This window comes from Papio anubis, chromosome 8 (assembly GCF_008728515.1).
Source record: "Papio anubis isolate 15944 chromosome 8, Panubis1.0, whole genome shotgun sequence".
Taxonomy (NCBI): Eukaryota; Metazoa; Chordata; class Mammalia; order Primates; family Cercopithecidae; genus Papio; species Papio anubis.
The window spans coordinates 104,863,573-104,887,420 of NC_044983.1; the positions used below are offsets into that span (position 1 = coordinate 104,863,573).

General features: G+C 37.4%; 1 protein-coding gene across 1 annotated transcript in view; it reads left to right on the top strand.

Moving 5' to 3' along the window:
* PKHD1L1 (PKHD1 like 1) overlaps positions 1 to 12,442 on the top strand; it is a 191,211-nt gene extending 178,769 nt beyond the window's left edge. Inside the window, 6 exon segments of the mRNA XM_031669316.1 lie at positions 299 to 434; positions 3,283 to 3,627; positions 7,270 to 7,421; positions 7,828 to 7,974; positions 8,295 to 8,448; positions 11,909 to 12,442. Of these exon segments, the coding sequence (XP_031525176.1) occupies positions 299 to 434; positions 3,283 to 3,627; positions 7,270 to 7,421; positions 7,828 to 7,974; positions 8,295 to 8,448; positions 11,909 to 12,219 (1,245 nt within the window). The 3' untranslated portion in view covers positions 12,220 to 12,442.
* Positions 12,443 to 23,848: the final 11,406 nt, after the last annotated feature.

Below are 23,848 nucleotides of genomic sequence, written 5' to 3' on the forward strand. Positions count from 1 at the left end.
CTCCCGCCTCAGCCTCCGGAGTAGCTGGGACTACAGGCGCCCGCCACCTCACCCAGCTAATTTTTTGTATTTTTAGTAGAGATGGGGTTTCACCGTGTTAGCCAGGATGGTCTCAATCTCCTGACCTTGTGATCCGCCCGCCTCAGCCTCCCAAAGTGCTGGGAGCCACCGCGCCCGGCCAAAACTTAGTTTTAATAGTTTGCAGAAAGTATACAATATTGAAGCATGGTTTAAGTGCTAAATTACAAATATTCTGTTTTATTGCTTTCTTAAGACAAAACTTTTTTTTCTTTAATAGGCTGTTCTAGTAGGAATTTTCTTTTCCACACTTCAACGTTTGGATGTCTATGTGAACAACTCATTGGTCTGTCCAAAAAATACAATATGGAATGCCCAGCAGAAACACTGTGAACTTAATAACCATCTGTACAAAGGTATTTTCTCAAAAAATACAGTACATATGGAATATGTACTTATTTGTAACATTTTAAATGTCTGATTATTAGTATTTTTAATTCTTTATCTATTGATAATGCAGAAGAAAACAAGTTTTTAGCCACAGTCCACCAAATACTAAGATGTGTTCATTTGTAACATGAGTGTCTTGAAAGATCACTCCTAATGAAACTTATTTATCTGTGCACATGCAGGTATGAGTTTTTATCATGGGCATTCTTTTGCTTCCTAAGAATGTTTTCATTTCGCATACATTGAATTCAGTCCTTCCTATGTTCAGAAGAGATTTTGCTTAAAATTTTCACCTTATCTTGGCTTTACTTCTATTTCATAGAGGTTAGAGCCTAAATTAACTGGCAGTCATAAGAATTATTGCCAAGAAAGCTAATATAATATCAACTAAAGGTTTTGAAGTAAATATGATAAAATAAATTTTTGTTAAATGAAACATATGGAAGAGGCTAAACTTATTCATTGACCAATATTTGTAAAACCAGGATTTATATCTGCTTATGTAAGTCTTTTTGTTAAACAGGATTCTAATGAGGCCAATAGCATACATTCCATTCCACATGGGCTATTCATCCTCATCTTTTGATGTGATCCATAATCTTAGCTAACCATTATATAGATGTGTGTGGTAGATCATAATATGAGCTAGACTTGAAAATATGAATGGGTAATCTGTTTGCTTTTATAGAAGTCGTATTCCTATTAATAACATGAATTGCTAATGTTTCCAGAGACATTAATATATTTCAGGCACAGCTCTACATGCTTTATGCCTAACTCATTGTTACTACATCATAGTAACTCTTTGAGGTAGGCACAGATGGCTAATTGAGACACAGGAAGTAATTTGCCAAGATAGTAGTCTTAGTTCAGTCTGCCATAACAAAATACCACAGATTGAGTGGCTCAAACGACAGAAATTTATTTTCTCTGGATGTCTGAAAGTCTGAGATCAGGGTGCCATGATGGTCATGTTCTGCTGAGGGCTCTTTGCTTGGCTTGCAGATGGCCACTTTCTTGCTGTGTCCTGACATGACTGAGAGACTGTGATGCGAGCAAGCTCTTTGGTGTCTCCTTTTAGAAGGGCACTAATTCCATCATGAGGTCTCCCCCTTCACAATCTCATCTAAACCCTCTTTCCTCCCAAAGGCTCTCATCTCCAAATATCATCACCTTGAAGGTTGGGGCTTCAACATGTGAAATATGGGGGCACAATTCAGTCCATAGCAGTCTTAAGCTAGTATGGTGCACAACAAGGACTCAAAAACAGTCTAGCTCTAAAACCCATGCACTTAACCATTATGCTATATTGCCTTCTTTTAAATTAAGAGAGTCAGCATTACTACTTTTTATATATAGTTGTGTCATGAATGAAATGGCATTTATAGCTTAATTTTAATAAAATTTTCACTCTTTTCAAATAACACATATGGTACCAAGCGCAATATCATTCAGAGTCAGGAAAATAGGAACTATCTTCTTAGGCAGAGAGTTCCACTAACATATATTGAGCCTAGACAAATGCTGAATTGTATAATTAATAGTGGAATAAAACATTTAGCTTCTTACCACATTTCATTGTGAGGCTTATTAGGAAAAAGAAATTAAAATTTTAGAAAGAGGATGGAATTTCACAGTAATGAAAAAAGCAGAGACATAAATTAATAAAACATTTCCAAAACCCCAAAATATGTATAGATCCATAACACAGGGATATTATTTTGTTCTCCATAGACAGAATATAATGTAAAGGATTGATAATGTAGGTGCTGAAGAGCTGGAAAACAATTCCACCACTGCCCTCTTACAGATAAATGTGTGTTTTATGGTAGTGGTAGTGGTGTTTTTCTGAAACAGCATTGCTTTTAAGTGAGCGTTTTGCTTTGGCACTTGGAATGCAAAATAATATCCCTGTGTTATGAACCTATACATACTTTGGGGGTTACCCAAATGTTTTATTACCTTTGTCTCTGCTTCTTTCATTACTGTGAAATTCCTTCTTCTTCCTAAAATTTTAATTTCTTTTTCCCAGTAAGCCTCACAATGAAATGTAAGAAGCTACATATCTCATACCACCACTATTACACAATTCAGCGTTTGTCTGGGCTCAACATGTGTTAGTGGGTTTATTAGCTCTTAGACATTGTTGATACTCTGCCATAAAATAATACATATTTATTCATTCATTATAATGATCTCAATCACTTTTGTAAAATTCAGTTCCCTAGCAGAGTTTGTTTTGCATTCACCAAACTTTTTCAGGCTGAAATGCAAGTCTGTTTAGTTGGTATAAGGTTCTTCTGAGATGTTTTAACATATACTTCATTTATATTACACAGTTTTGTCCTTAGTTAAAATAGAAACACTGAATTGTAAATGCTCTTTTAAGAGTTGGCATATAGCACTGCATAAATTAGATAACTAGTAAAGTTAAATTTATATTTTTAAATTACCAAATGCCTTCAGTCAAGTCTTTAAAATCATGAGCATGTGAATAGTGTTTCAAGTACAGTATAGGCTCCTGGGATCATAACTCAATTTGTTTCTCATTTATACTGTGTCTATATAGCTAATTATTTTTTAAAACAAACAATGTGTAATGATTATTTGTGGTATTTTTTAAAGGAGTGGCTTTAATTTCACAAGTCAGTTCTATAAGTGTTTTTGTTTTTAAAAGGTATGCTTTCTTGTGAAAGAATGATAAAGTTGAATTTTGGGGGGATTTTCTAAATTCAAATAAACATTAAGTAATGCATGTTGATTGTGATAATATATAATACTTAGCTGTGCTGTTCTGGCTTTTTTCCTTCATAGACCAATTTCTTCCTAACCTGGATTCCACTGTCCTTGGTGAAAACTACTTTGATAGAACCTACCAGCTGCTTTATCTTTTGGTTAAAGGAACTATACCTGTTGAAATTCACACTGCCACAGTGATATTTGTTTCTTTCCAATTACCTGCTGCAACAGAAGATGACTTTTATACCTCTCACAATCTGGTTAGAAATCTTGCCTTGTTCCTAAAGATACCAAGTGACAAAATCCGTATCAGCAAAATGATAAGAGGGAAGAGTCTGAGAAGGAAGAGATCCATGGGATTCATAATTGAAATAGAGATTGGAGACCCTCCTATTCAGTTCTTAAGCAATGGCACCACAGGTATGAATAACAGTTGTTTGAGATGGAGGAATGCAACTACCAAATCCACATCCATAAATAACCTGATTAGGGCCTGGCGAGCCAGGCCTCAGGAAGTCCCCTCAACCCCACATCCTGAACCCTCCTACGCGCCTAGAGACCCTTTTTCCTGTACTACCAAACTCTTAGAATTGGAAGGAATTTGAATCTCTGTTTTGTTATTGTGATGATTAATAAATTCAACAAAAGAATTTGATCTAATATAAAAAGATCTGGGAAGACGTACTTAAGCAAGTGACCTTATAGATGAGAGATTAAGGATGAAGATAGTCAATGAAAAGACAGAGGAAAAAGAGTGTTCAGGCTATGGAAACTGTTGGTGAGAGTTTGGTGCATTTGAAGAGAGGAAACAGGTCCAATTGGTCTGGAGTGGAAGGAGCCAGGAAGGACAAGCTGCTGGAGGTGTAGCCGAGGGCTAGACAGGTGCTAGACGTGGAGAGCTTTGGAAGTCAAAGGAAGGACTGTGGATGTTTTCTTAAGAAAAAGAGTAGATATTCTTGGATATTCTGAGCAGTGGAGCTGTGAGTTAGATGTCCATGGTAAAGTCACAGGTTCACCCTAACAAGGGCAGATGTGCAAGTACATAATCTGTCTTTATTTCCTGTGACTGAGCAAATCATCCTCATGAGCCATCATCCCCTCTTTGTGTCCCTCACTTTCTAGTTTTTATCAGAGATAAAAAATAAGCTCAACTGTCCCATCAGAGAAATCTCTGCTGGCTTAAATCATTTCCTTAGGGTTACTCAGTTTGGGCACTTGGGTAAATGCTCAGCTCTCCAAATTTTCTCTATCCATCTGCTCCTTTCAAGTTGGGGTCTGAATACCAAGGGGCTGTCCTGGCCTCCATCCTCGTGTTATCTTGTCTTCACAGCCTCTGCTACAGAGTGGGTCAACTTCTCTGCTCTACATATGCATCTCTTGAGGTACTACTGAACTTTCCTGGTCTTCTGGTATGCAATAACATCCCCCACTGCTAACCTGCAGCCATGCCTTTGTCTTCAGTGGTCAAGCACAAGTACTCTGACCTAGGTGTACCCCTCCCCAAGAATAGGGGAGGCAGGTATCTGTCAGAGGAAGATCTACCATCCAGCTTATGGAGCTTACGCTTCAAGTCCCCTTACTGATACAAGTCCTGGGAGGGGCTTTCACTTTCAATACCTTAGAAGAGGTCCTCATAATGTGGTCAAATCATTGAATGTTATTATGAAAGCTATAAAGGTATGATTTTTCTGCATTCCTTTTCCTAAAGAGATCTTCCAGATGTGTATAAACTGCAGCCCCACAAGGTTGGGATCTACCCTATCTACCTGTCTTCAGTCACTTTATCATTAAACTCCTAGGCTCTGTGTAAACCTGGGTACTGGGTGAAGTTCTCATTTTATGCCACTAGGGATCGTCACTGATTTTGCCAAGAGGTTTGCTTCTAGGCATTGACTATGCACCTACCATATTATCACTCTGGAATTCTACCAGCTAAGCAGGCGGAAGTTTCTTCCATTGGGGGATAAGCCTGTGGGAAGGCTTGCCTGCATGGAGGGAGGTGTTTATAAACTCTTGGTTAGAAGAGCGTAGGAAGCATAGGCTTGTGTTGCAACCAGATCTCCCACAATGTTCTCTGCCCAGAGTCATAGTTAACTTTCCTTCGTCAGTTCTGTATTCACTTGGACTTACAGGCTCAGGATTTGGACTCAACAGGACTTTGCCTGTTACTTTAGGAGTTGTAGAGGGTCAATGGCACATATACAGATTACTCACCTACTCTTAGAAATCCCTGGTGAGCCCTTACGTATTGTGAGGTCCAAAATTTATCATACTAGCCACTAGATATCCAAAGAAACTGGGATTTATTTCTTACATGTGACATACATTTCCCCACATACAATCCCTACTACGTCCGTACCCTTAAATCTGTTTTAGCTTGTTAGATGTATCCAGACAGGTATAAGACCATTGAAGAATATAGAAGTTAGGGATGGTGGGAGGGACAAGCTAATGGCATGCTTTCCAGACATAGACTGGGATAGTGTTTCAAGTCTCAAGGAGAACCCTACAACGTGGTGAATCACAACAAAATGTTGAGAAATGGCAAGAAAGATGTTCATGTAATTGTACTCCTGGCTTCTTATATCCAGAAATTCCCAGATGTCCTAGAAAGGGGTTACCTATGTATTAAAGGCACTTATGAGCAGACAGAATTCTAGAGTCAGGAATAAGAGGCCTTCAAGTTAAGGTCTTTGGTTTCTAGATGGCAATCAGCAGAAATGAATGCCCTCACATGTCAAATGGTCAGCGAGAACCTGTTAACAGTGCAGACCAGATCAGACCTGCCATTCCATGCCAAAAACCAGTGAAGACAAAGTAGTAGTAGTAGTGCATGGACCTGAAGCAGTTCTGTACTGCTACAGCTAGATACACAAGCCCTCAGACTTGGGAGGCCCCCTTGGAGAAGGCTGTTTCTGGAGGGAGTATGAGGAGAGGGAGGAATCTGAAAAACTGAGCCTTTTTCCAAAAGAGTCTGCATCATCCAAAAGAGTCCTTTTAAACTGACAAGGAATGAAATGGCTTAGGACTGTGGGGTTCATAGTGTCATGTCAGACCTGCTGGCCCAAGATGTTACCTCCTTCTTCCTGAGTACTCTAAGCTTTATGGCTTAACTTTAACGGAAGAAACTCAGTGATTTGATTCCTCAAGGCGTGACTCTGGCTATAGAAGGTACAGGATACCTAGGAACAAGGGGTTAGCAAGGCCTGCAATACACCAAAACGTTATCCTGTTTTACAGTTGTTTCTTAAAAGATCAGTCTGACTCCAGAGAGTCAGATTAAAGGTGGTTTTAGTAACCCTGCTGATGTGGCTTTAATTAGGACTTTAACAGCAGGGACAGAGAGATTTAGAAATTGGTAATGGATTAGATGTGGTGTAGTGGAGAGGTGAAGGAGCAGGGATTAAGCAAAACTACCAGGCTTCTGAAAAAAAGGAATATGGTGCATGAAGGTACCACTTTATAAGGTAAGGAGCACTATGGGGGCAGAAGGTTTAAGAAGAAACCCTAGACCTGCCATGCTAGAAAAGGGGAACAGAAACTATATGTAGTGTTAAAAGTAACTGAGAATTGTCAAATGTCCGAAGCCAGTAACAATTGGTTAGTAATTTAATAACTTTAGCAACTAATATATGAATACATACACATAATATGATAGATTCTAACAATCCTTCCATTCCAAAATTAACACTTTATCTTTTAAAATGACATATGATAATAGAAATGCATGATAATGCTTCATTGGTAAAGAAAGATTGGTATGAGAAAGTATTAAATTAAGAGACATATATTCTCCCACTATGTTTTCATTAGTTTTTCTTGTATCTGTTTTATCTACCTTTGTTTTTCCTTTAATTCCAACTTAAAGTATATTCTCCTGAGCTCTTCCTTTTCCTCCCCTCATTAATATGACTGTTGTGTTTTGCTCAGGGAAGATCAGAAAGCCTTGGAATTCTATAATGCAATGGAGCAATGCAAAGAAAGCTAAAGTGAAAAACTCTCACGTGTTTTCACAGTTCTATGCTTTTATAATCCAAATGTCACCATACTGTTTCCCTACAGGTCAGATGCAATTATCTGAACTCCAGGAAATTGCTGGTTCTCTTGGACAAGCTGTAATTTCAGGAAAAATCAGTAGTATCCTTGGATTTAACATTTCATCCATGACTATTACTAATCCCCTCCCCAGACCAAGTGACTCTGGCTGGATTAAGGTAAGAAAATGCAACTAGAAAAAATGCATTTTTCGGGACTTAAAATATCATTACTTATTTCTTATTTTAACTGTCTGTTTCTATTTCAAAACAATTATTTAGAAGGCATGTGTTTCTTATTTATTGTTGACTTTTCATAGGCTCGCTAAAATGATAATAAAGTTGTTTGAACAAAGGAGCATATCTTCCAAAAGTTGTGTATTGGTTCCAGATTTGCTTTGCTTTGCATATTTATAACAATGCTTCATAAATTTAATGGAGGAAATATTGTAATTATATTAATTTTACATAATGAGCATATTTTAAAATAAATAATGAATATATTACACTCAGCCTGGCTAAAATGAGTTTGCTGCTGAGTATAGTTTATCACCTAGAAACCAATTCATCCCTTGTGCATTCACAGGTAACTGCCCAGCCAGTTGAAAGGTCTGCGTTTCCTGTTCATCATGTGGCCTTCGTGTCCTCACTCTTAGTGATCACTCAGCCGGTGGCAGCACAGCCGGGACAGCCGTTTCCTCAGCAGCCTTCGGTAAAGGCAACAGATTCTGACGTAAGTCATAACTCAAAATTTTACTTAAGTGAAGGAATTAAGCTACAAATTCTGAAGGATGAGCCAGTTTCACTCATCCTGGTGTGCTGGCAGCCTGAGGATCGCCCAGCCCCTTTAGAAGCTGGACTAATATCCAAGGGTGCCATCTTGTAATGTTAAATGAACTTCTGCTCAGATTTATGAACTCTGTGTGTGCAACAAGGAGCTTCTGCAGCTTTTCAATTTATAAAGAGGCATTTTTGAAAATAAAGTTTTGCATATATTTTTAAAAGCATGGAAACAGAACAATTGTTATAATTCTCTACTTTTTTTTTTTTTAGGGTAACTGTGTATCAGTTGGAATTACTGCACTAACTTTGAGGGCCATACTCAAGGACTACAATAATAACCAAGTCAATGGCCTTAGTGGAAATACAACAATTCCGTTTAGCAGCTGTTGGGCCAACTACACAGACCTTACTCCCCTTAGAACAGGTGGGTGCACTAGTTTGGATCCTCACATATATAACCTAAGCAGAGACAATTATAATGGTCTTTTAATGAACAAAACATTCGGTAACACTCTGGTGAATAAACTATAGATATCAGAATGCTATATTTTGCCTTGTTTCAGAAAATATTTAGTCTAGCTTAAGAGTAGATTTAATATGTGAAAAAAATAGAAATTAAAATAAAAAATTAAGGAAATCAAAATTATATCATGATTTATCCATTTGTATACTTTTCTAAATTTGCTCACTAAAGATGTATTACATTTACAATAAGAAAAATTAACATATGGATTTTCAAATTCAATAAAAGAAAGGATAAGGTAGGCTCATATAACTTTAATGTCTTAAAGGAGGAGTTCAGAGTTGGGCTAGAAAGTTGGCTGTGGCCTTAAAGCCAAAGCAAAAGAGAAAATGAGCATTATCATAATTTACAGTACCCATCAAATAAACAGACCAGTTGCTGTGGAGAATTATAATATTCTCTGAGAACAGAACAAATGTCCCCTGTGATTTTTCAGAAAGTGTGCACAATTAATTTCTATTAAGTAATATCTTGAACATCGGTGCAGGAAATACAGCCATGACTGCCACAATTAACGTTTTTTATACTATCTTCATACAGGTTGATGACACAACTCTTGACTAGTAAAAACCATTCTACCAGGGCCCAAATAATATATCCCCAAACAGATCTCGCTTGGTGATAGAATGTAGAGTATCTAAAAGAATGAAATGGATAAACTGCTTACATTTGAAAAAGGCCTCCATTGTTCTATTTCTCCCAACCCAGGACCTGTTTAAGACAGTTAGGGGCCTTAACTTCTGAAAAGGCTATGTAGTGGCACCCCCGCCCCACATTTTTTCCCTGAATTTTTGTTTCTCCATGATTTGTTAGTGCCCTACACCAGATATGTTCAGTCTTCCTACTGGGCAGCAATATCTCAGCCTAATGTTTGCTAATAATTAAATGACAATTAGTTCAATGGTGTGCTCCTAGACAAGTACCTTGTATCCCACTGCTTTCTGGTTAAGAGCAGAGCTAAATTCTTTTAACTATCAGCCCAAATGGAATTTTTTTTTTTTTATGGGAAATGAGGCAGCTGGCAAGAACCCTACCTGAAAAGAAGTTTGTTCACCTCCTCATGAGGGTGGACCCAATAAGTGCCCAGTGGCAACGAACCAACCTTGTGACCAAGGTCTTCAAACTACAATGTTCCAAAAGTACCCAGGATCACTGGGGCATTAAGGCACTAAAATAGGTTTTGGCATTTTACTGTGGCAACAAAATAATAATTTAAGCATTTTCTTTCATACATTAAGTTTTTTTCAGAATTCAAAGCTTCCCTTGGGAGTGTCTGTCTTACTTGCCATGGAGAAGTACCAGGGCTCTTCACCTATGTGTTTCCTTTTCCTTCCTTCCCTTCCTTCCCTCCCTCCCTCCCTCCTTCCTTTCCTTCCTCCCTCCCTCTCTCCTTCCTTCCATCCTTCCCTCCCTCCCCCTCTGTCGTCTCTCTTACCCTCTCCTTCTCCCCTCCCCTCTTCCTCTCTCTCTCTCTCTCTCCTTTTTTCTTCATCAAGTGTGGCATCTCAGTTCCCTGGTTATGTACAATAGGGAAAGCCAAGTATAGGGATCTCTTCATTATTTTTAAATCAGTTAGCCAGTTTGTAGATTAACCACAGTAAAATTATAACAACAACAAAGCATTAGTGAGAAAATTAACAATATATCTTTCACTGACTCTTTCTAACAGGTAAGCCCCACAGTCACTGCACTGAAGGAAATCCCCTTGCTGATGAGACTGTGGCCTGACAGCACAGCACCCCTCTTCTACATATAGCACCATAAAGAGCAAAGCAGAGTATTTGGGTAGAGAAGATATGGGTTGTGTTTTCTAACACAGAAAATGGTGATGTGAGAAATGGGTGGGAGAAAAAGAATCTGCATCTTTAACCAACCTAGATAAAGACAGTATTACTAATAGACACTGGGACATATTTGTTTAGCATCCTGTGTAATGTTTAGTGCTTGTTGCAGTTTCTATTGCTATGTAACAAACCAGCCCCAAATCTAATAACACCATTTCATTTGCTCACAATTGTGTGTGTCAGAAATTTGGGCCAGGATGGCTCATCACTGCTCCAACGTCTGGGGCTTCAGCTGGGATTTTCTGTTAACTAGAGCTGGCTAAGATGGCTTAATTGAGGTCATATCTCTATGGACTGATTCTGGATTTCAGCTGGGTTCTTCAGTTCTCCTCTATGTGGTCTTTCCATAAAGCTAGCTTGGGCTTCTTCACAGTACTTCGAGAGGAGAAAAACAAAATAAAAGGACTACCCTAAATTATTTGCGCATCAAGAAAATTAATAAAAAAAAAAACTCACCTGCCACAAAAGTTCAGATTTTTTAATGCAAAAAGAAAAAAAATTTTAATACACCATTGTCAGGAATTGTCAGTGACAGAAAATTCTATAGTACAGTGCCCATATATCCTGAAAGTTATATAATGAATTGCAATTGTTCATAAAACCACAGATGTGATCAAGATCTAATTATATTCTCTTCCTAAATAAAGAATGAAAACAGAAATGACTTTTTAAAAACAAATAACAGAGAAAACAGATGAGTAAAAACTTACAGGGCTGTACAAGTATTAGAAATGCTATTCTGCGTGATGACTATTATAAATGATAGCAACAGACCCAAAAGAAATTATAGCAAGGAAAAATATATTGGTTATCTCCTATTCAAAACTGTGGGAAGATTTAACCTGGAGATTAAATAATATTGGATGAGCTCTTTAACTTTTTACATTCTAAACACAAGTAACAATGTTTCTAACATGTCTACCCGGAGTAAGGAAAAAGGGTCACAGCCTTGTAATACAAAAATAGCATCTAACTTCAAACAAATGTGAAACACGGTAAAAGTTTTTTGAATCCGAATGGAGGGCATATGGTTGTTTGCTGTATTATTCCTTCAACTCTTTTCTTGTTTGAAATTTTTCAAAATAAAAAGTTCAGTATCCATCCCCACCGCCCCCAACTGAGACTGATGCTTCTCTACTCCTAGGTCAACTACGAAGGGATGAAACTGAGATTCAGCACCCTCACCTCTCTTCCCTATTGTCCCTCATTTCTTTTCTAACAGTCTTTGTCCAGTCCTGGGCACTAGGAAGGGGCTCTAAGAAGCAGGTACTGCTGCCACAGAAAGAAAATCTACCTAGCTTCCCTGTTGTTCAGTTAATGGACAGATAGAACTCTTCTAACTCTGAGACCCTGTTTATACTTGTCTGTACTTAAACTAACTTATTTGACTCAACTTTCAAAAATAGTTCATCAGGATCTATATAGTGTTTTTCAGTCAATGAAAATCAAATGGGAACTATATGAAAACAAGTAAAACATAAAAGGAAATCAAACACTATGATGCTTTTTTTTTCCAGGAAAAAATTACAAGATTGAATTTATACTGGATAATGTTGTTTGGGTAGAATCCAGAACTTTCAGTCTGCTGGCAGAGTCTGTCTCTAGCAGCAGCAGTGGCAGCAGCAGCAGTAGTAGCAGCAGCAGTGGCAGCAGCAGCAGCAACAGCAAAGCATCAACTGTGGGTACATATGCCCAGATAATGACTGTAGTAATTAGCTGTCTGATTGGAAGAATGTGGCTCTTGGAAATATTTATGGCTGCAGTTTCAACTTTGAAGATAACTTTAAGTAAGTACAGTCCATTAATACAGTATTTCTCCACATATTGAAGTACCAGTGTTTACTGGATAAAGGCTGTGTACCCAGCTCTTGTGCATGATATCACTGTGTACACAAAGAGAAAGTAACAGCCTCAATGGCAGAGACAAGACAACCTATGGAAAATGTTATTCACTACATGTTGGTCTATAAGAATGTGGTGAAACAAGGCTGGGCACAGTGGCTCACACCTATAATCCCAGCATTTTGGGCGGCTGAAGCAGGTGGATCACCTGAGGTCAGGAGTTGGAGACCAGCCTGGCCAACATGGCAAAACCCCATCTCTACTAAAAATATAAAAACATTAGCTGGGCATAGTGGTGTGCAACTGTAATCCCAGCTACTTGGGAGGCTGAGGCAGGAGAATCGCTTGAGCCTGGGAGGTGGAGGCTGCAGTGAACTGAGATCCCGCCACTGTACTCCAGCCTGCATGACAGAGCAAGACTCTGTCAAAATAAATAAATGAAATAAATAAATATGTATGTAAATAAATACGTACTTCAATAAATAAATAAATAATGTGGTGAAACAAAAGTGCAGGTCATGTCAGAACTCTTTTTGAGTTGTAAGATGCAGATTCTTAGCTTGAAATGATCTAGCTAGTAAAGTGATCACTTAACTGAGGAGTCCAGAAGTTTCTGAAACAGTTGGATCTAAGGACTCAAATGGTATCTTCTAGAACTTCTGTCTCTTATTCTCTTGGCGCTACTCTCTTTGGCATTGGCTTCACTTCCAGGCTGACTCCTCACCACCCCCAATACTCATTACAAAGGTACCCACCAACATCTTCTGCCAGCCCATCAACCAATACAGAAAAAGCTAACCTCTTTCCCAACGGTTCCAAAGAAAAGCCCCAAAGCTATGTCATTGACCTGCCTTGGGTCACATGCCCATTCCTGAACCAATCACTGTGGCCACAGCGTTCTAATTAGCTTGGCCTGGGTCACATGGGGTAAGGTACTGAGAATGGTGGAGGTGTAGTTTCACTAAGGATAATAACGGTGCTAGTACCAGAAATGACAGGCAGACAGAGACACTGAATATTAGAGAGATTAATAAAGAGGAGAGGTCTCTATATGATTAGAGATGATTGCAAATGTCATTGCATTAGGAACACATGAAAGTTGGGACTGTATAAAATGTGTAAGATTTGGAGAGGGAGGGAAAAGGCACTCAAGAACAGGGACATGATAGGAGCAAGGAAAAAATGACAGTAGAATAAAACATCTTCAGTTATACATGTTTACCACAGAATTCCTCATCATTTCCTTACAAACATACTTTTCCAGCTACCCCTTCTCAGTTAATGCCTTGCCATTTTTGCCTATCCTCCATATTGCTGTCAGATTTAAGGTCACGTAAAGCTAACAGTAATCTCAAATCCTCAACTATTCCTCACTACATACAAAAAACAGTATCAACATCAAAGACCTTGAAACAGTTTTGAAGACTGCCTCCTTTTACCAAATCATTTCCAGAAAGAATTCTCTCCATCCCACATATCCCCTATATCTATACCTTGGCTGCCAGCCTCTAATCACCAAGGTTACCTCTCACAGCATCCTTCTAGGTCTTGCTCAAATTCCACCTCATCCAGCAGGTTTCCCTTCTTCCTTCCCACTCTACATTTAATTCTCCTCTCCCTTGGTCTCCAATTGCACTTTGTGTTTGTATCATTATTATAGTCCTTTCTGTAATGTACTTGTATTAAGCTTATATTCAAATATATCTTCCTCACCAAATTGTGAGCACTTACAGGACTGTATGCCTTACATATTATAAGTACCAAAAATGTGGTTTGATTTTAAATCTTGAAAGTGAAAGTTGAGTCTTTACCTCTGACTTAAGGGGAGATGTTGAGTAGGGGTATTGTAGGCAAATTGTAAAGAGTTTTTATTGGAATATATTAATCAGTTTTCTTCATTTAATGAGGGATAGTTTCTGACAGTTTAGTGAAAAAAATCACATAAGAGATACTGTATAACAAAGTTGAGGAAGAATTTGAGGTGAGGTAACAATTTAGAATAATACTAAATCATATTGAGCAATAAAAGCCAAGACTAGATTTTAAATTTAAATATAAAGGATCAGGGGACATAGCAAGGCTGGGTCTGGAAGTGACAAAACAAACTGCAGGCTGAAACAAACTACTGGTGTCTCAGGAACAGCCAGAAAACAAGAAGAAGGAAATCTTTTCTTCTCTCCTAATGGAAAAAATTAATTGGAGTCCAGTGGTCAAAGGAGAAGCATGGTTTGCAGAGACCTTGTCCTGGCCTCTTATAGCTGAGTATAGACAGGGGGTTTTACATTACTTTTATGCCAGTTTTCTTGTCTCCAGAATAGTAATAAAAGTAAGACCAATTGTTTATTTTATAATAGAATGACAAGCATTTCTTTAATTCATTTTATTTTTTTTCTCAGAAGCATTAAAATACAAAGTCTAATTAGCTAAGTATTGCTCAATATATATTTGTGAATTTTGCATTGCCTCATTACGTGCAAAAATCTTTATTGACTCTCATCCTGCTTACTCCTGACAACTTTGGTACTTTACCAAATTAATATAATTCTGTTCTCAAATAATTAGTAAACGATGTAGCTCCTGAGTTTTTTCCAGGAACTTTTCCAAATAAGAAGATTAATCAATGGCTTCTCCTTTGCTACTAAATAAACTACCATTTTTCAATTAGAATATAAGATAATTTAAACACTATTAATGGATTAAAATGCTGGGTTCTTTTATAACTTTGCATTCTGAACTAATAATATATTACTTTTAAGAGGATCATGAAGTTTCACTAAATAAAAGATCTTATATTTTAAAAGTTCATTTTTGAATGTGAAAAATAAAAAATCTTGTATAAGCACCACAATCTATAAATTTCTACAAAAAAATTACTGATTCTAACATTAAATGGGTAAACTTGGAAATACTGCTAACTATACCATAAAAATGAGAAAAGTTAAAATTAATGAAATATATTTTAAATTATGCTATATGCTATTACTACTTAAAAATTGTTTTGTATTGTTTTCATTTTTCAGGAAGCTACTAAAGGACTGTTCTGAAGAATAGGCTGAAAACAAAAATATAAGAATTATTAGCTATTTTTTTGGGCAACAGACAAAAGTCCATAGCATTTTCATGAAAATATACTAAAAATATTTTTATAATATATACAATGTACTAATTAGCTTTAAACACTAAAATCAGATTTCTTCAAAATATAAATTTGTTTTGATTCTTTATATTGGTATGTTCTTATTTCATTTCAATAAACTTCCAGAAATCTGTTATTTGGAAGTAGATATGACACCTCTAAGTTATTGTACCAACAAATCCTAGAATCCTTTAAATAATGGAAAGAGCTTGTCAAGTTCGGACTTAAGAAGCTCTTTACATCAGATTGGAAGCATTTTAAGTATTCTTTTTAATACTTGCGGAGGGGGGCGGTTCTTATTTTCTCTATCCATTTATAAGGCTTTGATTTCCAACAATGTAAGCCATTCTAGTTTCTAATGATTTTGGAAAGACAAGATTGTTTTCACACAATCTGAGATGACAATCTCATCTCAGATTTTTCACACTGAGTTGCTGTCTTTCAGATTCACAGTAATCCCAGGAATCCTAGACTGTCCTGTATTTCTGGATCTGCCAAACTCTGGCCAATATTCTAAGAAAAGTTTTCTTGTCCTTGGAATGATCTTTTGGAATAAGTCCAAACTTCTTCTCTGCCTACCCCTCCTTCCCACTCAAAACTGCCACTACGAAGAGCATGACTCCCCTCAACCCCAGGCACCAGTTGAGGGTTGAGGGGTTCCTTTAACTGGTGGATGCTTATTCACTGTTTCCTGGATGAATGAAGCATAAAGTGTGGGGAAGTCAACAACAGAACAGAACAGACTTATTTTCAAGAAGGTAAATTAGAGAATGCAAAAAAGCTACAGACTAATGTAGCTTAGTTAACCGAACTCTCTAATACTATTGAAAATAGCAATTCTTTACTCAGAAAATTCTAAAGGGAATACTTAGTTTGACAGAACTCCTAATAAAGACATTGAAGCCATATCCAGAGCCTTCCAGCAAGTGACACTCAGCAAACATCTGGGACAGCTGAGAGAATTCAACAAAGCCCATACCTTTATCTCTTGTATACCATTTCCTAGTACATTCACTTCAGATCATTGTTAATCTTACTTAGCAGAAAACATATAAACACTTACTAGGTGGTAAAATCAAATATCTTGGTATAAATGTGGCATTTCATTCATGTGAGCAGTATCTATTCGGTGTTCTAGTAAGTAGGAAGGCTACAAGAAATAACATGCTATGCCTTCCCTCGAAGAGTTTTCAGGATATTTGGGGAAAGAATGGAAACAGACCATTTCAATACAACATGGATCACTGTCTCAGGGAGAGACAGACAGAGAGACAGAGACAGAGAGAGGGGGAGAGACAGAGAGAAAGCATGAGGTTGCTAGCAATATGGAGGCCTTAAGCCTTGTTCAGGAGAGCTACCTAGAAGGGCAGTCGAAGAAAATTGGGAGAGGACCACTGAAGGCCTAGGGGCTACGGAAAAAGTTCACATGAACAGCTGCAAAGGAAATAGTCACAACTTCAAAGGAATTGCAGGTAAGTGATCCCTGACAAGGTAGTCCTCAAAGTAATACATGAAAGCCCCTTCATGAGGAACATTTGCCATGTCCAGAGAGCATTGATACTTGATTGTACAGCACCAGGTAACACAGCACTTTTATACTCCTCTCAGTTCCAACCCTGGTGGAGTGAAAAACCTCTGTTCCTGGGGTAGGGAGGGGGAAAGAGACTCAACATGGGCCATTTCATGCTAAGACTTAAAAATCAGTCTTCCTAAAGCAAATCCAGTTTACTGTTCATTCCATGATACTTCCTTTCTGTTAGAAAACTAAATTCCAAAAACTGCAATTCCAGCATCTATGGAACAAATTCCTACATTTGGGTTCTGGAAGAGATACAAAACTATTCTTCACACCAGAACATTGTAAAAGCCATAAAATTGTCCACCATCTGTATTCTTTTCTTACCTAAAGGTTTAATTCAGCCCATTGGAGTTTTTTTGTCAAGATATTTTCTGTCAGTTTTTAATAAGGAAATTTTCTAATACAAGTTATGGCAGTAAAAGGAATTTCTAAAAATTGTTTCTTAGCCACAGACTTTGTTAAAAAGTTCCTGATTTAACTGCTTTAGGTTTCTGGCTGTCTGCTTTTTAAGAACTTTCTAGAATAATCATAATACATAATTGCTTATTCCAGATAAATTACAATTTAATTACTGCTTTTAAAAATGTTTGAATTATTGGAATCCATGGGCAATATGGCTTCACATATCCCTTATTCATATGCTAAGCAACTTTTATTTTTGCTTTTAAATTTTTTTGCATTTAAATAATATTTCTCTGAACATTCCTGTCTTAGAAATTAATGTTAAAATTCTTAAAATATTTTTTATTGTAAGAAGTGGCTATCTAGCTCTTGAACAAGTAATAAAAATCCTTTGGTGTGTGAATGCTCTTCTATCTAAGACCTGAAATGTTGGTGAAGTAAATATGTTGTTCCAATTTTGGTCAAAGTAAGAAACAGAGAATAAGAAGTTAATAAGAATAGCTTCTTGTATTTCTCATGGTAAGAGAAATGTTTATATCTTGTACTACTCTCTACTCTTTCCTAAATTCCATCACCTTCTGATCATTGCAATGACTTCTAGATGGTCCATCTGTTTTCACCTTTTATTCATTTATCCCCAAAAGTGCTATTTAAAATACCCCTAGCACTAATAATAACAATAATCAATAATAAAGGTTTATCACATGTTCACTACATGCCAGACACTATGCTGTGTGTTCTACATGGACTCTCTCCTTACAGCAATCCTATGAGGATAACCTTATTCCCTTCTCCAAATGAGGAAACTTGAAATGTTGAAAGGTTAGGTTAAATTCCCAAGTTCACAGAGCTACTAATGGTAAAGCTGGGATTCAAACACAGACAATTTAACTCCAGAGCCCAAATTCCAACATTTAATTGCTTCCCACTTTTCCTCAAGCATGGGCAAGTGCTTCATTGGGAAGAGTTTTTAATCCAAATTCCTGTTCAAATTCTTGGTTTATACTTTACCACTTCTGTGCCCTCAGGCAAGCTCTTAGTTTCCCTTATTCTCAGTTTCTTCAACTACAAAATGTGGAAAGTGTGGTATTTGAAGACTGATGGTATCACATATATGACATGTAACACAGTGCCTACAGGCGGTAAAATGACACACTCTTGTTTTTATTTCCATAATGTGGCCTATATCATGTCAATCCCTGGCCCAGTAAACCACTGGGCTTCTTATTACCCTGTAACAGTGCCTGGCATGTAATAAGCACCCTGTGAGTGCTAAGTATTAGAATTATTGGCTAGGCACAGGGCCACCTAGAACAAAGGCAATTTCCCAGCTTCACTTGCAGTGAGAGCGATCAACTTCTGTGCAGTGGGTTACAAAAACAGACATTATCTTGTGGTATATTCTAAAAACTGCTAAAACAGCTATTATGCATCCCTTTGCCCTTTCTTCATCCTTTCCTGTTTTTCCTGCTACATGGAGCAAGATGGCTCCTGAGACCTGGAGGATAAAGGCCAGTGCTTTTTACTGCTCCATAACTTGTGTTAGAAAATCTCCTTACTAAAAATCTACAGAAAAATCTTGACCAAAAAAAAAAAAAAAAAATTCCAGTGGATTGAATTAAACCTTTAGGTAAGAAAAGACTAAGATGATGGACAATTTTATGGCTTTTACAATGTCCTTGTGTGAAGAATATTTTTATACCTCTTCCAGAACCCAGAGAGCTCAGCTGAAAGGAGTCTGGGCTCCTGACATTGTGGTGCCCTATACCAGCCCTGGCTCCTTCAGGGTTTCATTGTTTTTTGGTGGTTATCCTAATCCTAAAAGATACATCTCCCGCTTTCATCAGATATCTGAGATGGCAAATTTGAAAGGAACAAGGGAACAGAGAGTTAATCCTTCCTAATGGGAAAGGTGGACAATGCCAGGGTTACAATACCCCATGCATCTTTGAGTTACTACCTATACCCTCCCAAATGGAAATGCTTAAACTTTAATCTGAGGCCGGGCGCAGTGGCTCACGCCTGTAATCCCAACACTTTGGGAGGCCAAGGCAGGCAGATCACGAGGTCAGGAGATCGAGACTATCGTGGCTAACACGGTGAAACCCCGTCTCTACTAAAAATACAAAAAGTTAGCCGGCGTGGTGGCAGGCACCTGTAGTCCCAGCTACCCGGTAGGCTGAGGCAGGAAAATGGAGTGAACCTGGGAGACAGAGCTTGCAGTGAGTCGAGATCGTGCCACTGCACTCCAGCCTGGGCCACAGACCGAGACTCCGCCTCAAAAAACAAAACAAAACAAAAAACAAACAAATAAAACAAACAACAAAAAAAATACCTTTAATCTGAATCCATTATGTGTTGGGTTGGGGAACTACTGAAACAGTGGGAGGGTCTTGACCTTTTTCTAAGCTCATCAGTGGGCATTTTCAGCTTCCCCATGATGGTAGTAACTGCAAGGAGTGTTCAGTCTCCAGTGAAAGAAATACTAAAATTTATTCCCCCAATTTCCCCTCCCCAGAGAGTAGCTACAGACACACTGTAAGACCAAATAGGAAAAGTGTGCCATAGGGGACATAGTAGGTACAGCTACAAACCTCTTATTGCCTTACTTGCAAGTCCTAATACAGTACTGTAGTTGTTATAATTCCATCATTCTGAAATTAGGAAGATGGTCATGGAAAAACTGTTCTAAGAACACTGTTCACCCATGAATGCTGACTTTATTAGATAAGTTTTTTTTTAGGTTAAGAACTATGTATTCTTTCAACTTCTCTGAAGTGCTTAGCACACACTTTGCCCATGGTGTTAAATAAACTTTCTAATAAACCAATGATTAGGTAGCATAATGAAACTTTTCCTATCCTAGCTTTTCGAGATTAAGAAGTCTTTTCAAAATATTACAGAAACTGCACTTTATCCTGACTTACAGCCTTAATGTTTGAAGTAGCAGTGTATAAAATTCACACCCAGTTATAGACTGAGTAATTATGGTTGCTATGGTAATGGGCTCTGTGCCTATGAGCAAAAAAAACTAATTCCTTTTGTGCAAGATATTTATGACTGTGCCTGGCTACATGGCAAGAGTATTTTCCTTTGGTTTTTCGTTACAGTAATTTATGCATTTAGGCAGATGATCCTTTATATATATAAATTCTATAAATTCTTAGGAAGAAAAAATTAATTTATTAAGTTCTTCACATCAAAAATTTCTAGTATGATTATGAGTTCAATTTTCAAGTGAAAATCATCCTTAAAGGATTTAATTTCAAATAAGAACTACAGTATAAAATATAGATTTAAGTTAATTTTCACTGTATGAAATGTACAGTATACATAGACTAACTCCTTTAACGAGAATTCTGGCATGTCTTAAAGGGCCATAGGTGGTTAGAGGGAGATCCCCAAACAAACAATTCAAAATCAAGAGTTTAAAAAGCAACAATCAAGACACATATCCTCCTAAGTGAATTTGAATTGACGGACACTGAAAAATTTAAAAAGGTCAGTTACTATGAAGAAGGCTGTGCCTTAACAATATTTATATTAATCAGATAGCAAAGTACCAAAGTGACTTAGAGGAAGGAAAATAGTAAAATACAAAAGACTAAGTTAGCAGATCATTTTGCTATCCAGATGTGCTGAAATTATGGACACTGAGAAGAAAGAATAGACAAAACTTGGCAACAGATCTTGTTATGAGATAAATATCCCATGAGTGGTATATAAAAGCCTGGAGAGAAAGGGGAAGGGTTGTAGGTGTCCTAGTTCTGACAGCTGCTCTTTCATCCTATGCCTTTAAAACAAAGGGAATAAAGAAGGTAGAAGTGGGGGTATGGAGGGTTGAATTCTGGCTTTCCCTCCCTGTTTCCCTTTGTTAATATATTGCTAGTAAACATGTCTACTTCTGGTTGCTGATGACATAAAATTCACCTCTATTCCCTGGAAGCACTATTCCATGTTGTGAGCCAAAGGGGATTGTCCTGATCTTGAAGATAATAAATCTGTTTGCTTTAAAGCTTTCACCAATTTTATTGCTGTATTTCCAACACATTTCCACATATGGTATGATATTTAATTTGCAAAAGAAATCTGTAAAGCAGGAATTACTAACGTAATTTTGCAGATGAGAAAACTGAGGCTTAAACTTGTTCAAGGTCAAAGTCACGACGTCCGTCATGCTGTAGCTCAATGAATGAGTCTCCCATTGTTTCGTGTTGTTTTATTTCTACTTTCTCAATCCATGTACAAGATAAGATTATGTTACAAACTACTGTTTTATGTTGGTTGTATGAATTTCAATACATTTACTGTTAGAAATAACAAAAGGTCTTAGACTCCCAGATCCTGTTCAGATCAACTCTACTTATTTCATAATATAGCTGAACTCTGTTATAAATCTAATAACGATGTGGACATTAGCCAGAAGTATGATGTTGCTGAACCTCACTACTGAACACAAAATGAGAATTCACCTCTTTTCATTTGAATGTATTTCTACTAAAATATATGAATTATTTTTCTCGATTTCTATCCAAGCCCCTTCTGAAGAAACCTGGTTAACTCTAAATTGTTACTAAATCTTGAGTCTTCCTGTATTTAGCAATAAAAGTTACTGCTAATTGTAATAACAATTATGAGGATAAATTTATTTAAATGCTTCATAGAAGGTTAATTTTCATTTAATAGAAAAGAAATAAAAATGCTGCTTCAGACTGTTTGATTTCTCTATTAGGCAATTGACCCTAACTAGTATATGGTGATTTTGAATATTAAAAAAGAAGTCATAATTTTCCAGAATACTGAAGTTTATTATTTTGAAAGCAAGTAAAATTCCCCAGTGGGAAGATTAATAAAACAATTCATTAAAATTCTCATCAGAAAATCCTATGCTTTAAATGTATCTGCTCAAAGCTGTCACTCTATGAATGGCAAAGCTTTGTTTTACTTGATCAAGAAATGAATGTGACTTTATGATCTGTATTCAACTGTGAACAGCTGCTCATTAATAAAAAGCCATTAAAGTTCAACTCAGAACAGCAGGTCTAAAATTGTGTTTCAGGGAAAAAAACCCACCCTTTGGTGAAAAGCCAGGGAACTGGGTTGGGAAAGATCTGCAACAGAGGGCTGTGTTTGCAGTCTGCTCCTACCTCCTGGGCCAGGTCAGGTGACAAGGCCAGAGTTAGCCCCAGCTGGAGAACTCAGAACAAAGCCTATGTAGGCTTTCAAAGGGGAGAGTAAGTGGTTGGCTGGAGGTTGATAGTGTGAATAAATCAAGCTGGTAATTGGGCAGAGGCTGATCAGAAGCTTTAGAGTGAGCAAAATGGTTGGACTCAGAGCAGGCAGAATTAACTATATTCCATTGAGTAAAAGAAATTCATATACCAGGTTCTATCCCTTATGTTCCTCCCATTTGACATTTGGTGGTTCCCTATTCCCACTCCACACAAGCTTTGGGGAGAGGACAGGACTTAAAGTTGCCTGTTTCCAAGAGGTGGTCCCTAAACCCAAATCCAAATTATTGACTTGTGATCCCAATTATGGACTTAACTATTTCACAAGATGATTTTAAATATTATTTTATAGTTATTACTAAAGTAAATTTTAAATTTGCAGTCTTTAGCGAGTTTTGTTTTCTGTTTGTTTTGCTATTGTGTTGGGAAACAAGTACTCAGTAACTAGGTGTTTCTGGAAAAGTATATACCTTTCGTTTTGTTTCATTTGGAAAGGCAAATTTAATAAAGAAAACTGAAGAATCAGGAAAAAGAAGAAAATATCCTAGGGCATAATAAATCATCTAAAGCAATCAACTCTTTAAGAAAAAAAATTTAAAACATGTTTATATCCGAATATAGGTTATTTTGGATTTATTTAATTTATTTATTTATTTTTTTGAGACAGGGTCTTGCTCTGTCTCCCAGGCTGGAGTGCAGTGGCCCAATCATGGCTCACTGTAGTCTCGACCTCCTGGGCTCAGGTGATCCTTCCCACCTCAGCCTTCTGAGTAGCTGGGACTACAGGCACGCGCCACCAAAGCTGGCGAATTTTTAAATTATTTGTAGAAAGGGAGTTTCGCCCGTTGCCTAGGCTGGTCTTAAACTCCTGGGCTTAAGCGTTTCTCCTGCCTCGGCCTCCCAAAGTGCTGGTATTACAGGCATGTGCTACTGTGCCCAGCTAGATAATTGGATTTTTTAAATAAAAAAAAAAAAATAGAAATTTTATATTGAAATTTAGACATTAGAATGCTAGAGATTAAAGTTAAAGCAGGTGTTTAACGGACTGCCAGGGGCTGCATGGCCTTTGGGAAATGCAGTTATCGGGAATGATACTGTAGTAGTGCAATAGTAGTGCAGTAGTAGTAGCCGCAGTAACGACTATTATCTATTAATGTTTGCTAGGTGCCAGGCTCTGTGCTAAGAGAGCTTTGCAAGCATTACTACAGCATGAAGTAATGCTTCACTATTATGGCTATTTTACTGATGAGGAAATTGAGGTGAAGAG